Source organism: Archocentrus centrarchus, chromosome 21 (assembly GCF_007364275.1).
Source record: "Archocentrus centrarchus isolate MPI-CPG fArcCen1 chromosome 21, fArcCen1, whole genome shotgun sequence".
Classification (NCBI taxonomy): domain Eukaryota; kingdom Metazoa; phylum Chordata; class Actinopteri; order Cichliformes; family Cichlidae; genus Archocentrus; species Archocentrus centrarchus.
In genome coordinates this window covers 1,803,783-1,821,734 of record NC_044366.1, presented here as the reverse complement: position 1 = coordinate 1,821,734, position 17,952 = coordinate 1,803,783, and the positions used below count along the sequence as shown (strand labels likewise).

General features: G+C 44.0%; 1 protein-coding gene across 1 annotated transcript; it reads left to right on the top strand.

Moving 5' to 3' along the window:
* Positions 1–4,211, top strand: slc10a2 (solute carrier family 10 member 2). The gene is made up of 6 exons (XM_030758876.1): positions 1–450; positions 839–957; positions 1,080–1,168; positions 1,469–1,644; positions 1,733–1,890; positions 3,408–4,211. The coding sequence occupies exons 1-6, from the start codon at positions 56–58 to the stop codon at positions 3,566–3,568; spliced, it is 1,098 nt and encodes a 365-aa protein (XP_030614736.1). The 5' UTR covers positions 1–55; the 3' UTR covers positions 3,569–4,211.
* Positions 4,212–17,952: the final 13,741 nt, after the last annotated feature.

The window sequence follows — 17,952 nt, the reverse complement described above, 5'->3', positions numbered from 1 at the left end:
CTCTAAGAAGTGTGTGAGTTGGAGCATCTGCTGATATTCTTCTTCTGTAACAACAATGTCCATGCTGCAGACGACCACCGTGCCAGCTGCCTGTGGGGCTCCCACCACCGTCTGCTCGGGCACAAACTGCCTCGTTCCTCCCAGTGATTTCAATGCGATCTTGAGCGTGGTGCTGAGCACGGTGCTCACCGTCATGCTCGCCATGGTCATGTTCTCCATGGGCTGCACAGTGGAGGCCTCAAAGCTGTGGGGCCACATCAAGAGGCCGTGGGGCATCATCATCGGCTTCCTCTGCCAGTTTGGCATCATGCCCTTCACGGCTTTTGCCCTGTCGCTGGCCTTTGGGGTGCTGCCCGTGCAGGCGGTGGTCATCATCATCATGGGCTGCTGCCCAGGTGGCTCGAGCTCCAACATCATCTGCTACTGGCTGGATGGAGACATGGACCTCAGGTGAGACAGTCGGCAGGTTCATTGTTGCATTTTTTTCCCCCTCTCACTAACAACATGCCTTCCTGAGCCTGGTTCAGCCGGAGGTTTAAAAGGGAACTTTCTTTCTCCCCACCTTCACCAACTGCTGCTCTAAGACGACCACGTGTTTCTATCTGTTTGATTTTTTACTGCAGACCAAATTTTGTTTGGATCACTGAATGCTCTTAAGCTATTTTAAGGAAGGTTTTCTTATTGTCTAGTTACCTGTCTGGATCACAACAGAACTACTGTGTTACAAGTTTTTATTGATCTCAAGTTTCATTTACATTAATTTAAAGTTAATGCACTACAAGCCCAGCTAGAGGCAAAGGTAGGAAACTCCTGAGTGTCCCTATCTTTCACTCCTCAGTATCAGTATGACGACCTGCTCCTCTATCCTGGCTTTGGGGATGATGCCTCTGTGTCTTTTAATCTACACCACTGTGTGGACGTCCAGTGACACCATCAAGATCCCGTATGACAGTATCGGTAAGAAAGTTCTCACGGACCCAAAATATCTCTAAGAATTTGAGAGAACACAGGTGTGCTCAGGAATTTAGATTAGGATTTTAACCATGGAGGCTCTTCCTGCCTCTGTTGTGCACCCTCAGGTATCACTCTGGCAGCCCTAATCATCCCGATCTCTGTGGGAATGTACGTCAAGCACAGGTGGCCCATTGCGGCAAAAATGATCCTGAAGGTAGGAATGCTGTAAAGTTTATTGGATACAACACGGCAGGTTAGAAGTGCTCAGTTGTAACATTTTGTGCCTCTCTATGCTGTTCCTTTTCAGACTAGCATCAACAAAATTTCCAACACTGGGCTGGGGGGGGGGGGGTCATCTTGATTTTTTTTATTACTATTATTTTTCTGGCTTTTGCAGCTTTATTCGACAGCGTGCAGGGGGGGGGGGGGGGGGGGGGGGGGTCACCTGCTCATCCATTGAGCCAGCCTGGTGCCCCTGGATTGGGTTTTAATGGAGTATTTGTGTTGTGCACAGGTGGGGTCCTTTGCTGGCTTTGGTCTCATTATCATTATAGCCGTGGTTGGAGGAGTCCTCTACCAGTCCTCCTGGACTATTGCTCCCTCCCTGTGGATAATTGGAACCATCTACCCCTTTATTGGATTCAGCCTTGGGTTCTTTCTGGCTCGCTTCGCGGGTCAACCCTGGTACAGGTGAGGTGACAGCAGACTGTTTTTGAGACAGCTAAATTGTAGGTTGGACGTACTGAGGAGGTTCTTTATTGTTCCTTTGTTTGTTCAGGTGTCGAACTATCGCGCTGGAGACAGGTTTCCAGAACTCCCAGTTGTGCAGCACTATCGTCCAGCTGTCCTTTAGCCCAAAGGAGCTGGAAGTCATGTTTGCCTTCCCCCTCATCTACAGCATCTTCCAAATTGTGGCAGCACTCGCCTTTGTGGGATGTAAGGCTTTAACACACACTATACATATTTTGGCCATTTTCTCCTGCATCACTGGACTTGTGCCAGTTCTCTGTCAGTTTTAAGGAGTATCTGGAGCGTCACAGTTGGGATCACACCATGAAAACATAGCTCCCTTATTTTCCTGCTTTATCAGGTTTTTCTGAGTCAGCAGACTGAGCCAAGTGTTCAGCCATTTAATAAGTAAATATATCACTCAAGTTTAACCAGTAATAGAACTACATCATGCTTCAGTTTGGTGGTTTGTCTGCGTCAGGTGTCATAACACCTGTGACAGCACATAGTTTGAATAATTTCCTCCAGTTCGGTTATAAAATTTGGGGGACTTGATAAATGTACTCCTCAGTCTTAAGTTTTTATTTGATTATATAACTGTAAAGGCAAATTATATAAAGAGGGATGCTGCTTAGCAATCAAGGACAATGGTCAAGGCTAATGCAGGTATGCAATAAGACGCTGCTGACTTCATAGCAATATTTCCCAAAAGGTGTGCCCTGAGGTGAGTCCAGGTGTGCCAGGGATTTAGTCAAAACCAAACGATATTTTGTAACTGCACAAGAACTAATAGAAGAAATTAAAATGGACCACATTTGATTGGTGGCAATGAGGAACACAAAGAGATTAAACTGGTTACTTTCTTGTGTGGAGAAAAACACCCGAAATCACCTGGAGAAGCTACCTGCCTTAAGAGATATGCACAAAGGAAGCGACTTGGCAACCAAATACCCTCAAATGGCTTTCAGCAACTTCAAGCAATTTTGCAGCGGGCAAAATAACAGCTCAAGTCCCATGTTCAACTTTGAGAGGATGATAAATACATTACACAGACACGAAGGCAACTGACGCCTTACACATCCACTAGTGATCCACCATCAGCTACGAAGCAACAGACGATATTTAGCTAAAGAGGTGCTTCAAAACCATCCCTCCTGAGATGCCTCCTGTAACAGAGCAGCTGATCTGAACCAGAAGAAGTGAGCACAATGCCCTCTCATCATGAAGTTTTATATAATGCCAGTTTGGGTTCAAACAAACCCATTCAAAGCAGTAACCCTGCTGGTTTACCAATGAGAATGACCTATCACGCGCTCACTGTCAGAACCCCGTGCGCCACAGCAGACATGCCAAAGGTGATGAAGGTGGTATCAATTAACACCACGGTGTGTGAAAGGGTTAGCAGACGGATGAAGGTTAGAGTTCACATCACTGTTGGCCATCTTCTGTAGATATGGTGTAGACTGAAATTTGGACTTTTTGATGTCTCTTTGGCACCAAACATTTGAGATCTGCTGCTTTATAGTGACAGAGACATGTGGGTAAACAGAGCTGGATCACCAACAGAAGAGAAAAGGGCACTGTTGGTAGTGCCTTGCTAAAAGGCACAAATTGCTCATAGAAAAGCTGTTGCCACTGAAGTCCTGTTTATTCCAATGCAGTGCTATAAACTTCCTGTAAAGATGTCTGCTCACTGGTACTGAATCTGTTCTTTTCCCGTCCAGGTTTCCAGGCATACAAAAGGCGTTGCAGCGGCTCGTCTGACAGCGAGGCTCCGTACTTGGATGCAAAGTACTACCCTCGGGAAAATGGTGGCTTTGAGGGCGATGAGAGCAACAGCAGTGATGTGAAGACTAAAAGCACAGACAAGAACACCGAGCTGTGATATTAGAGCCCTGGAAAGCACAGACTGTCAGCATGAACGATGCAGCACTGAAGGCAGCAGCCTGACTCCACTGTGAACATGCTGCACCCTGCAGGCTAAACCTGCATCACACTGAACCCAGTACAGCCAGTGCCTAACTGCAGGTTGGCCACCTGCTGAATTATGTGTCACTCTTGTATTCATGTGTAAATATTTATAACCAGTCTGCCTGTAGACTCGTGTCTCTTGATCAATGCTTCAGTAATCAGTAACTCTGACAGGACGTTTTTGTAGCTTTACTCTCAGAAATACAACAGAGTTCAGACTGTTTCTGTGGCAGCCATAATTTATCTGATATTAACTTTATAGCAAAAGGAACAGAGTGAAGACAATAAAGAACAACCTGCAGCACACTGATGCAGATACAGCTAAAGAAAAGATGTGCAAGTTCCTGTGGTTGTTTCAAAGTGCGTGCTTGAAACAACCTGCCTGATGAAGCTGCACTGAGCCACAGTTACCCCGGGGGGTAACTGAGCAGCAGATGGGCGCGCCTGTACATAGCTTAGCTAGAACTGGACTTAGCTAAAGTTAACTGGATAAATATCACAAATGAAAGAAAAAGTTGGAATTTCTCAACTAAAACAAAGGTTAGCAATTAAGTTATGGAGAGAAAATTGACTCAAAATATCTGTGTCTGTAATGCTGGATTTGTAATTTTTTGTAAGTTGTAAATAACATTTTGTGTGTAACTTCAGGTACTCATAAACGTGTGTTCCAATACAAATACAAATATTAAGAAATTACGAATACAAAATAAAAGTACGCATACAAACCGTTACATACAAGCACACTAATCACCTGATACACACGGACAAAACGACAGTTATGCACAAATCAGGTTACGAGTCCACAAAGTTTGGTGAGACACATTTTATGCTTCCGGAGAGCTCCCAGATTCTTGCGTGCATGGTGCGTTTAAATGCTGGTGGAAAGCTGGGTCATCTGAGTTTTGTTCAGTCTAGTGTTTTTGTCCGCTGAACTTATTTCACTCTATATTTGTGCCGAAGTGGCAAAGACGATTTTCTGTGGAAAATGGGATACCTACCTTAGTTATAACACATACACCTACATCTACTTCTTAATATTCTAAGATTGTTTATATACAAGGGCGTAGGAAGGAGTTTACTATTGGGGGGGGGGGACACATATCGGAAACCTGACAGATCCGTAAATACTCGGAGCAAAGCATAAAAAATGCCATTTGATCTTTTACTTTCTTCTTTTTCAAATGTTTCTTGGAAAAATAGAGTTGTTTACACTTATATTATTGCATATATATATATGTTTTATAATCATAAGACATGGACAAACCACCAAACAAAATGGCTTGAGTCTTTTATGAAGCATAATGACCATGTCATTCCAGGCTGTAGGGCTTACTTTATCAGCTGGCCGCACTGGTACCAGTACAAAGGAGTATTAGGGCCACATTGAGAAAAAATAAATAAATTGTGCATTTTGAGAATAAATTCTAAATTTTGAGAAAAAAGTCGAAATGTGCAGATTAAAGTCATTTCAAGTCAAACTGCCACGACACGTCTGTTAAAAAATAACAATAAATAACAATAATCAATAAAACATATCAAACTTTGCACTTCCTGTGCGTTACTAAATTATTTTTGAAATATTTAGCTTGCTAGTATATGAAGGAGTGTGAGGGCCACCTTGAGAAAAAAAAATCATTTTGAGCATTTTGAGAATAAAGTCAAAATCCTCTAAGTCGTCATTTCAAGTCAAATAACAGCCACAGCTGCTACACTCACTACTAAATGCCTTTGGGTAGAAACAGCTTGATCAGCTGTTATTGTGTCTTGTGGGTCTTCATGTCCTCTCTGTACTGTATGAAGGTGCAGCCGTCCTACCATCTAACCGTTGCCAGTTTGTGTGCTTTTTCCTTCTGAGCAGATGCAGCTTTCTGCACTCTCTAACGTCCTCATACTTATCACTACATCGTGTTTATGTACTAAAAGAGAAATCATTTCCTTGTTACTAAAACTGATTCTAAAGTATAGTTTCACTAACTCATAATACAAGACATCCTGGAGGGGATAACAGAACTGGTTCTTTAATTAAACTGACATGAAGGAATCCTCACAGATAATGTAATGAACAAATTATTCACTTTGTAATATCAGCCTTAAGTTAAAAAAAACAGCTATTAAAATATGCTTATTCAGTTTGAAACTCTAATCTAATAAATCAAAAGAAATATAAAAATAATAATAACCAAAAGAAATAAATAAAAGTGATACCTCTCATATTTAATAGACAAGCTGTGTGCCTCTTTACAGCCCTGCATTTAGCCAAACAAAAGGTTAAAAATATTGGCCTAAGCAGAAGAGCCAAAATGATTTTTCTGCCTCTCATTAGAAATTTATTCAAACTGACTTCTTGTCCAGTAAGTAAACTTTATCCTGTGTATGAAAGTAAACTGACAATCATCCATATTCATGGTAACATTCCCACAGACCGTGGGGAATCCTGCCGCTGTCTCCGGCTCACAAACACTCGGAGCCATTCAGAGGGGGACGGGGGGGAGCGCAGTGGCATGACGCAATCATCAAAATAAAAGCACGTGAGTTAAAGATTTTTCTCCTGCGTGGTGTAATTTCTGGGTAGGACAAATGCACCTGTCTCCAATATTGGAGGAGACACATCCATGGAGTTAAATTGGGGCCATAAAGTTTGTTTGAAAAAGACCGTATTGTCAATGGAGGACACACACATTTAGCTCGTCTTCATCTGCGGGCGCTAGCAGTGATCAGGTAATAAAAAGAGATGGAGTGAAAACAGACACACTCACTGTTGATACCTGAGCAGTTTACAGAAACAGCATGACATGGACCGTGTCACTGCCATACGTTGGCTAGTCCGCCGTATTGGAAGTGGCAAGTCAGCCTTAAATCAATGAAACCACATGCAAAGGGAGTAGATTTCCTGAATAAAAACGACTGACGTTTAAATTTAACTTCATATTTTAGATGGTCCGATGCCCATTGAAATAGTTACCGTTCTTCAGGGAGGGTCCCTGGGGCCGTGCGAGTGAGAGGGCCGCTTTCCTGGGTCCCATTTCCTGTTCAAAATGCTCTCATTCCGGCTCTGGGGGAGCTCGGAGCTCCAGGGCGGGATGCTGAATTTGTTTGCCCAAAGCTTCAGTCTACAGAGGGGCACCAGGCAGGGCTGCCCACTCTTTCCCTCTCTTTTTGTCATTTTCATTGAGCCATTAGCAGCAGCAATCCGACAAAATGTAAATATTAAAGGAATTCAAACTGAAAATATGGACCATAAACTTAGCCTTTATGCTGATGATGTATTACTTTTCCTTGGGAATTCACAAGCTTCCCTTTTGAAGACTATCACACTAATAGATAAGTTCTCATTTATATCTGATTACTCTATCAATTGGAGTAAATCAACAGTTTTGCCTCTAAATTGTAATTTCCATAGAACCTCTAGGACCCCACTAAAGTCAGGAAATATTAGTTATTTAGGCATAAATTTTTCTGCCAGGCTCTCAGACTTGGTACGATTAAATCATACCCCCTTATTAAAAACAATAGAGGATGATCTATCACATTGGAATAGTTTACCTATATCACTCATGGGGAGAGCTGCTGCCATTAAAATGATGATTTTACCAAAAATTAATTATCTATTTTCATTGATCCCTAATAAACCTACTCTTCCTTGGTTTAAGTCACTAGATTCAAATATCTCAAAATTTTTATGGAAAAACAAACCGTCAAGAATAAGCTTAAAAACTTTACAAAAGCCAAAACACAGCGGCGGTCTAGAATTACCAAACTTTTATTACTATTTCTTAAGCAGTAGATTGCAGTATATTTCAAAGTGGATCAAATCCAATTCATTAGACCAGAGGTCCCCAACCCCCGGGCCGTGGACCGGTACCGGGCCGTGGGACATTTGGTACCGGGCCGCACATAAAGAATAAATAAATAAATAAATGTCCCGGCCGCGCCGCCGGGTGGGGTGGGTTGGCCTGACGTCGGGATGTCCGGTCTACGCTTTTGGGGCCCTGGGGTGCCTGCATTGCAGGGGGGTGGGGTGGGGGATGGGGCCGCGGTGGGGTGGTTGGGGGGGACTGGGCACTGCATTTCCATGCCCAGGCCAGTATGTCCTGTCGCCTGTTTGTGTCTATTGTTGAGTGAATGGGCATCTAGGAGGAGCGGGCCGCCCTCTGCGGTGGGGGCGAGGGCGCCAACCTCGGGTGCTGCAGTGCTCCGGGATGCTGTCACCGCGGCCCCGGGCTCACCTCCCCCTGCCCTGTGCTGGGGTGTGGGAGGTCGGGGTGCCTATTGAGCCAGCGGCCAGCTGGCGCTCGTCTTCCAGGATTTTTCCTGGTCATATGCCCCCCCCCCCCCTCCCCCTCCCCCTCCCCATACACAAACACACACACACACACACACAGAATACACATCACTCACAGATGTAGGATGGAGAGGCCACGTGGAGAGCTGCACCACCACTTGCCTCTCCGTTTTAATTGCACTTTAGTCATTATAACTCACAACACATACACACTTACACCCTGATACACATAGGACCTTTGGGGCAGGCATGTTACTCAGAGGTTGATGAGATGGGCCGCTGAGGTGGCCCCACTCGGATCCTCGTCACTGTCTGTCTCCAAATTTTATTTGCACTTTAGACATGGAGGGTTTTGGGGGGGCAGTGTGGGCAAGCGCTGACGACCAACAGTTGGCGCTTGTGGCATAACTGTCCCCTCAATTTTAACTGCACCCTATACACCTCATTCACTCACAAACATTAACACATAGACCTACAAGTTGGGGAGGAGGAGGGGTGGATGGGTCATCTTACACCCCGATTTCTTGCGTCTCGCCCGGGGTAGGGGTCGGGTGGTTCCTTGGGGACCGGGCTGGTGGCGTCCTGGGGTCGCTGTTGGCCCTGGGGTGGTTTCCACTTGCCCCGCCTTCAGAGGGTGGGTAGCTATGGATGAATGTGTGTCTTTGTGTATTTGTCACCGTCTCCGTGAGTATGGGTGGGTGAGTGAATGTGTATGTATGGCATATCTGTGTGTGGGTAAGTATGTATGGGCATGTATGAGTATCTGTGTATAAATGTGTACACGGGTGTCTGGGTGTGTTTGTATGTATGGCTGGACCTGGGTCTGGGCCTTGTGCCTTGCCTCCTGGCCACTCCTTGCTGGTTGCCTCCTCCCCCCTACCCCCCTGGGATGGGGGTGCCTCGGGGTTCCTGGGTGGGGCTGGGTGTTCTGGCGTGGGTACTGGCCTGCCCCCCTTGGGGGTGCGGTGCGGGGCTGCGTTGGCTTCTTCGGCGTGGGGGGGGGCTCTGTGGAGGGTCGGGCGGTCCTTGGGTGCCGTGGGCCCGGGAGCCCTGCCGCCGGCCAGTGCAGGGGGCTGGCCGCTGGGGGGGGGCTGGCTTCTCATCGCCTTGGGTTCCCTGCAGCCCTCGCTCCTCGACTGGGGGGGCTCCGTCTGAGACCACCCTCTCCCGTCTGCTGGGGTAGGTGTGTGGTTGTCTTTGGACTGAGTGGCCGGGGGTCTTCCTGGCTCTTGGTGGGCTGCTGGTGGCCTGGGGTTCCGGGGGCTTTCCGTACCTGCCTCTGGCTTCTGATGGGTGGAGCTGCAGCGTTTTGCCCTCATTGGTAAGTACGTTCCATGACACAGACACAAACATGACACAGACACAAACGCCCACTCAATCACAACTCAACAAAATTGTTGGTGTGCGTAACATGCTTTGTTAGTTTTGTTTTTCACACACAAATTTATTTTTGCAAGTATTGATAGTATTTTTTTATATGTTAAAATGATGAAGTATCTGATTAATAGACTTGTGCTCTTTCCCCTTTTTTTTTTGCTCCCTTTCTCTCTCCCTTTTTCTTCTCTTTATTTTCCTCTTCTTCAGCCTGTCAGCTCTGGCTGTTACATAGTATGTGGAAAAATAACTCAGATAAATAAAATAAAGGGTTAAAACAACAACAAGAAGAGCCTATTGAGAACCTATAGAGCTCATCTTGAAATAGCAAATATGTTTGGCACAACAACGCATTCAGATCACAGTTCTGCTTGCAAGATCTACCAGACATGACAGGCTTTAAAAAAAAAAAAAAAAAAAAAAAAAAAAAAAAAAAAAGAATAAATAACTTAAATTATTTCCGTTTTACTTATTATCTTCGCTTAAACTATATTTTATTTTGAAAAATGGGCGGATTCGCTCCGTTACTTCCCTCCATGACTTCCTCTTGACGTGTCAAGACGTTTCTGCTCACATGATACGTCACCGCTAAAATTAAACCCAGAAGCTTCAGGCCTGTCTAACGAAATCGGTTGGTTGACCTACATAACGCTTCTTTAAATTTTTGAATGCTCAACAAGAGTAGAAAAGCGCTATGTAAGAACTAGTCCATTTACCATTTTTATTTATCAACACCGGGGATAGCAGTGAGGTAGACCCAGCCATCAAACTGAGGTGCCGTTTACACGAGACCGTTTTCATTTTGAAACGGTGTCGTTTTGATGCGTTTCGGCCTTGCGTTTACACGACAACGGTGTCGTTTTGATGCGTTTCGCCCTTCTGTTTACACGACAACAGAGTGAAAACGATGTGTTTCAGAAACGGGGTCCAGAGTGGAGCGTTTCAGAAACGCACCGGCTTGCGTTTTCGTGTAAACACTTGAAACCGGGGTGATTTGAAAACGCTCGACTCGCACATGCGCACTATGGTTGCGACGGCCAGTTTTTCGCGCACGCGCAAACTGATAAACAGTACTCGCGGATTCACGAGTGCTTCTTATGCTTTTCCTGTGTTTTTACCGTTTTGTAATTCAGCGTTGTGTGCAGCAGCGATCCAACCTTATCATCGGTCCACACAAAACCTCTCATATTGGCCGTTTTGTAAGTAATGAACAATTTGCCGCACTACCTACTGTGTCACTCCACGCATGCGCGTCTTGCGTAAACAAACTTTGCAAAGAGAAAACCAACGCCAACTTGTGGCCTGGCATGGGAACTACATCGTTTTCATCGTTTCACATGTCCTCGTGTAAACGCGGATCGTTTCTGAAACGCCATCGTGTAAACGAAAGGCTGAAACGCATCAAAACGACACCGTTTCCAGTGAAAACGGCTTCGTGTAAACGGCACCTGACTCTCCAGCGCTTGACACCGCGGCTCTGCAGCCACGCTCCATGTGAAATCGGCCGAACCCAGTCAAACCAGAAGCCAGCAAAAATGAGTATCAGAGAAACAAGCTCAGGGGGCTTACACTGATTCAGTGTTATGGTGAGTTGTATTTTTCATGCGCTTTATACAGTAAAAATCACCTAAGTCGAAGTCGCACAAATCGGGTTTTCGCTCTAGTTGGATGGCATCTGCAGGTCCTGATTTTTCCTAACATTAATTCCAATAAAATCATCACATAAATCCGTCGGATATTCACCTACCTCGGATGAAAAATCTGGTCCCATTGTAATAAATTTCCAGTTAAATGTGATCGCATAAACTGGATGAGTTTAGCGCTAAAACCCTCCTCAGCTCCTGTCCGCCCACTTCCATGCATCGGCTCGTTCATGCACAACTACACACACACTAACAACGCCTGGAAATTGTTTTAGTGTTTATATCAGTTCATTTCACCGGGGACAATCGTGGCAAGTGTAAGCTACAAACTTGCACTTACGAGTAAAATTTCAGATTATAAAATTTGCAGAAACAAATTCATAGATGAAGCAGAAGCCATTGCAGCGAAATTCGATAATAGACCCCAAACTGGGCCATTTGAATCCGACTGAGGTGATTTCTACTGTATTTGTTTTTGCGGTGTATCTTATTTTGAAGGCATGTTTTACCATGGCTCTAACAGCTGACCAGGGAGCGCTGTGGGCAGAGAGCCTGTTATTCATGTTGAGGCGGGATGTTACGAGAACGCTGCTGATAGAGTTGCATACGAATACAAAGTGGATTCCCGTTTTTTATTATTATACGTAGAAAATATCACACTTGGTTATGGTCGTATCATTTATTTTGACGTATTTATTCGCCACACCTTAAAAGCCGGTCCGTGGAAATATTTTCTAACACTAAACCGGTCCGCGGCTCAAAAAAGGTTGGGGACCACTGCATTAGACAACCCATGGCTGGATCTAGAACAGGCACTTTGTGGAAAAATAAAAATCTTGGATCTACCTTTCATTAGCCCTAGTATTAAACATCATAACTGCTATAAAAGCCTCAGTATAAATACCTCTCTGACAGCCTGGTGGGAATTTTTAAAAATAACTAAGTCTTCACTTATCCCCTGTAAACTAACACCCATCTGGAACAATCCAGATATTTGTCAGAAAAAGAAAATGCTGAATTTTCCGTTATGGCGTGATAAGGGTGTAAATAATTTAGAACATATTATCCAAGATGGAAACCTTATTACATTCCAAGAACTTATATCAAAATATAAAATTGGCAATGGTAGATTTCTGGAATATCAACAACGTAAGTCCATCTTACAGGGAAGATTTAACCTTAATCAGTTGAATTTAGAAATGCCTACATGGGTAACAGAATTTCTTAACCTCTGTACCCCAAAATTGTTGTCAAAATTATATAAATTATTACTAAAAACTGATGATTCAGTTTTCCTCCCAATTGCAAAATGGGAGCGTGATCTTTCTGTCAACCTGGATCAAAATTTATGAATGGAATTATGTTTAAACATCTTCAAGATGACTAAAAGACCCCAAGTACAACTTATACAATATAAAATTCTCCATAGAACACACACCGCAGTGGGGTGGTTGGGGGGGACAGGGCACTGTATTTCCAACTCAGGCCAGTATGTCCTGTCGCTTGTTTGTGTCTATTGTCGAGTGTGAGCGGGCCGCCCTCTGCGGTGGGTGCGGTGGCGCCAGTCTCAGGTGCTGCGGTGCTCCGGGATGCTGTCACCACGGCCCCGGGCTCACCTCCCCTTGCCCTGTGCTGGGGTGTGGAAGGTGGGGGTGCCTATTGACCAGTGGACAGCTGGCTCTCTTCTTCCAGGTTGCCTTTTTTCTTCCTGGTCATATGTCTTCCACTCGAACCATCGTGGGTAGTGAAGGAACCTGAAAAACCAGCCTATCCCCCCAGGTTCCAGCGTGTTCGTTTATTAAACAGAAATTAGACAATACAACGGAATAAGGAGTCCAATTATTAAATTTAATAAAGCCATGTCAAACAGTTTACAGATATCTGGGTCAGACTGCATACCATACTCATGTGAGATGGCATGAAGTACTGGCACTTTCTAATTCAACTTACAGTTGTCATATAGTCGCAGCTCATCAGTCTTGGTTACATCATTATACAAAACAAGAAATGTGAAAAACAGAGAAATTCAACAACAGGGTGACCTCGAAGTCTCCATTTCTATCAGTGTTTAGTCTTCTTCAGTGTACAGTCAGAACACAAAGGTCATGATGACACAGAACATTATAAGCTTCTGTATTTTTAATCAATTAAGTTATTTTCCAGACAGATTTCTCAGGGAAACAAACATACATTTAGTAAAGACAAACATATAGCATGATCCTCATGAAACTTCAAAAAAAATAATTTCCTTCAGTAGCTATAGATGAATGTGTGTCTTTGTGTATTTGTCACTGTCTTTCGGAGTATGGGTGGGTGAGTGAATGTGTACGTACGGTGTATCTATGATTATATGTTTTCATTATATGTTTACATATATATGACAATAAAGTCTTCTTATCTTATCTTATCTTATTTATATGTGTGTGTGTGTGGGTGAGTGTGTATGTGCATGTATGTGTATCTGTGCACAAATGTGTATATGGGTGTGCTTGTGGGTGTGCGTGTGTGTTTGTATGTATGGTTGGACCTGGTTCTGGGCCTTGTGCCTTGCCTCCTGGCCGCTCCCTGCCGGTTGCCTCCTCCCCCCCTGCCCCCCTGGGGTGTGGGTGCCTCAGGGTTCCTGGGTGGGGCTGGATGTTCTGGCATGGGAGTTGACCTGCTCCCCTGGGGGCTGTGGCGCAGGGCTGTAGGGGCTTCTTCGGCGTGTGTGTGTGTGGGGGGGGGGGGGGGGCCTGGAGCCCTGCCACCGGTCTGTGCAGGGGGCTGGCCGCTGGAGGGAGGGGAGGCTGGCTTCTCATCGGGTTCTCTGGGCCCTTGCTCCTCGGCTGTGGGGGTTGGCTCCGTCTGGGACCTCTCTCTCCCGTCTGCTGGGGTGGGTGTGCGGTTCTCTTTGGAATGAGTGGCCGCAGGTCTTCGTAGGTCTTGGTGGGCTGCTGGTGGCCTGGGCTTCCTGGGGCTTTCTTTGCCCACCTCTAGCTTCTGATGGGCAGAGCTGTGGCGTTCTGCCCTCATTGGTAAGTACATTTCATGACACAAACACAAACACCCACGCAATAATAACACAAAATGGTTGGTTTGTGTAACCGTGCTGCTTCTTTTATTTTGTTTTCCCCACACAATTTTTAATTTTGCAAATATTGTCAATATCTTATGTTTAACAAGTGATGAAATATTTGGTTTACTTACCTGCACTCTTTCCTGTTTCTTTTTTCCCTTTTCTTTCTGTTCTTTTTCTTTTTCCTAAGCCTGTCAGCTCCAGCATAATTTGTCACATAGCATGTTAAAAATAATTCAAATAAAATAAAGGGTCAGACTAACAAGAGGAGCCTATAGAGAACCTATAGAGCTTATCTTGAAATAGCAAATATGTTTGGCACAACAGTGCATTCAGATCACAGTTCTGTTTGCAAGATCTTCCAGAAATGACAGGCTTAAAAAAAAAATTTTTTTTGCCCAGCCACGGCTCACCATCCTCGGGTACAGTGTGTGGCAGTCCCGGTCCCTCTTTCCAAAGGGAAAGAGGAGATGAGGGATCCGGCGAAGTGGCCATTCACTCACACAGCCCTGGGCCCGCCTCCCTGACCTCCGCTGGAGGGAGTGGCACCTCCTCCACACATTGTATTGGAGGGAAGTGAGCCATGGCCGGGCGAAATCATTCAGCATCCCGCCCTGGAGCTCCGAGCTCCCCCAGAGCCGGAATGAGAGCATTTTGAACAGGAAATGGGACCCGGGAAAGCGGCCCTCTCACTCGCACGGCCCCAGGGACCCTCCCTGAAGAACGGTAACTATTTCAATGGGCGTTGGACCATCTAAAATATGAAGTTAAATTTAAACGTCAGTCGTTTTTATTCAGAAAATCTACTCCCTTTGCATGTGGTTTCATTGATTTAAGGCTGACTTGCCACTTCCAATATGGTGGACTAGCCAACGTATGGCAGTGACACGGTCCATGTCATGCTGTTTCTGTAAACTGCTCAGGTATCAACAGTGAGTGTGTCAGTTTTCTCCATCTCTTTTTATTACCTGATCACTGCTAGCGCCCGCAGATGAAGACGAGGCTTCTGCGTAACGTTGAGAGCGTGGGAAATCTCCAACACGGACTTAAAATGCTGTGCAAATCTGATCATATTTTTTCCTCAGAGATTCGAGTCGTGTATTCATATAAGCTGCTTGTATCAGTGAAGCGTGTTATCTTTCAAAACCAATCACATACATTTAGAATATCGATGATGCGTTAGAGACATTTCCAGTTCCCACGGTCCCTGAATGCAACAGCTGGGACTATGTTGTTCAGTCACTGCGCTGAGCTGTCAGTCATGATTCCACACCCCCGTCATCTGAGGCTCCGCCCCCCAGGGCCAAAAGTTTGAACTTGGGGAAAAAAAAAAAAATCTGAAACTGCGAAAAAAAAAAACTTTCAGTTGCAAAACTTTTTTTTTTCCTGTTTACATTTTTTTTCGGGTTCAAAATAATTTTTCAGTTTCAAATTCTTTTTTTTTTTCGAACAAACTTTATGGCCCCAATTTAGCTCCATACACGCCCCCCCCCCCCCCCCACGCCTATGTTTATATATATGCATTTGTGAGCTGTACAAATGTAATTACTTGGTTAAAAGAAACGACCACTAGGTGGTGCAATGCTTCTTTGGCTGGGAAAACAGGCAGTCAAACTGAGAGGCACAAAGGAAGAGTAGGAGACGGTTATGGTGGTCTACCCTCAGAAGTAAGTGAAAGTTAAAACCTGCACGCTTTGCTATCCGATTATAATGAGTATTTTTAGATCAGGTGGAGCGAAAGGAAATGTTTTCCTCGAGTCCAAAGCAGCTTTTTCCTGTAACCACCGTTAAAACCTTTACTTTGAAACAGCTGGAGGTCCTTCATCAACCACCTGATCAGCAAGTGAAGAACAGAGAACTTTGTAGCTGCTCCATCCACCCTGTTTGTTTCACACAGAGAAAAACTGCAGTATGGAAGTTAAAATATGAAGATGAATTGTTAATACGAAAAAGTATTTCTAATCTGATCACTCAATTAATCAGTGGAATAATCAATATTTGCAACCCGTTTTTGCTGTCCTGCTTTCACTATACTGTATGAATAATCTCCACCTCCTGTAACATTTAGTTGACGAGTTGATGACAGAGTCTGGATGGCTCAGAGGTTTTCACACACCTTGCAGTTGTATGTTAAAATTATAAAATATTAATAGTATTAATTTTGAAAGAGGAATTCTTATTTTCTGTACCAGTTTTAATTTTGTTCTACTTTACATTAAAAACAGTTAATGCAAACCAACCCATTTATGGTAGATTTTCTTCACTAACCCAATGAGAATCGAATCAATAAGTGATATCGATAATGGAATCGGAATCGCTAAATTCTTATCAGTTCCCTTCCGTAGCTAGGAACAACCCGACCAAGCATCAGGGTTACAGATCTCCATATTCACACTGTAATGCATTAATGTGCTGTACTGCCCACTATTTTAATAAATGAAGGACATGTTTAATAAAGTGGTTACTGTTTTACAAGAATGAATCATTTTTACCAGCAGTAAAGAACACATTTCAGAAATCATATTTAATATGAATTCATGTGAATAAACTTTTTTTCTTTGCATACTTTTGTTTTTGTGTAATTCTTCAAATGACCTTTGGGGTGGGTGTAGCACAGGAGGGAGAGCGGGTCACCTGCTAATCGGAGGGTTGGTGGTTCGATCCCTGCCTGCTCCAGTCTGGGTGCTAAAGTATCCTCTTGGGCATCAGAGTGTGAATGAAGACATATCTCTCTCTCAAAGATAATCTGCACTTTCTGCTGAAGCTGCCTTCACTTTTTTCAGAAAGGCTGGGAATTCTCAGTTTTCCATGGACCATCATTACACAAGTCCCTTAAAGAGCAGCTAATATAAAGGAAAATACGAACATTTATTCTGCCAGTCCTCATTTGTCATGTTGGGATCTGTTTTCCTACTTTAAGAATCTTTACTTTGTTTAAAACTTCCAATTTAGTGATCCCACCCAGGTTCGTTGATGGTGAAAAGAAACACACAGGTCATGCAAATACTCACGTCATAACATAAACATTTATTTAAGCATTAATTAACAGAGTATATGACGTAAAACATGTTTAATCAGATGTATCTGAGAGACCGAATCAGACCTTACCTCCCTGTCCCTCACCATCTCGCCTCTGCTTATATGCCCCATCCTCCACTTCTCCTAAAGAATTTACCCTTTGACCTTTTTTACAATTCCTGCACTGGTTTCTATGACAACCACACCTAAGGAATGACCAGCCTGCACACTTTGAGAAAGAAAACATCTATTCCAGATCACTAATAAGAATATACTGCTAAATGCAAATAAAACTAACAAATATAGGTCATACAAATAATTGCTAGCAAATGTAACTAATACACATAATGCTAAATAGTTTATCTCAGTCACTTCTTACAAAACTTATTTTTCTTGATTCAATAAAACTAGAAAAAAAAATCTATTTTAAAACTTGAGGTGAGTTTGAGTGAATTATGCTCGGATTAATCTAAATGAACTGGTGACTCTCAAATACTTTGATCGTCTACAACAGGGCTCTTCAACTCCAGGCCTCGAGGGCCGGTGTCCTGCAGGTTTTAGACGTGTCCCTGATCCAACACACCTGAATCAAATGGCTGAATGACCTCCTCAGTATGCAGTCAAGTTCTCCAGAGTCCTGCTAATGACTTCTATATTTGACTCAGGTGTGCTGAAGCAGAGACACATCTAAAACCTGCAGGACACCGGGCCTCGAGGCCTGGAGTTGAAGAGCCCTGATCTACAAACTGCATTAAGTCATCACCGTTAGGCTGCTGTTGACACTTTGTTACCGTTTGAAACTAAACCTGAACAAACATCCGGTTTACAGAAGATTTCAAACATTCTGTGCAAAAACACTCCAAATATTCAGAAAACTGCAACAATAATTACCAACAAACTACAACCCCATAAACACCTCTGATGCA

Excerpts from the sequence above, each read along its gene's own strand:
- slc10a2 (XM_030758876.1), top strand. The coding sequence starts at position 56 with ATGTCCATGCTGCAGACGACCACCGTGCCAGCTGCCTGTGGGGCTCCC. Across the intron at positions 451-838 it reads GATGGAGACATGGACCTCAG|TATCAGTATGACGACCTGCT; the intron begins GTGAGACAGTCG and ends TTCACTCCTCAG. Across the intron at positions 1,891-3,407 it reads AGCACTCGCCTTTGTGGGAT|GTTTCCAGGCATACAAAAGG; the intron begins GTAAGGCTTTAA and ends TTTCCCGTCCAG.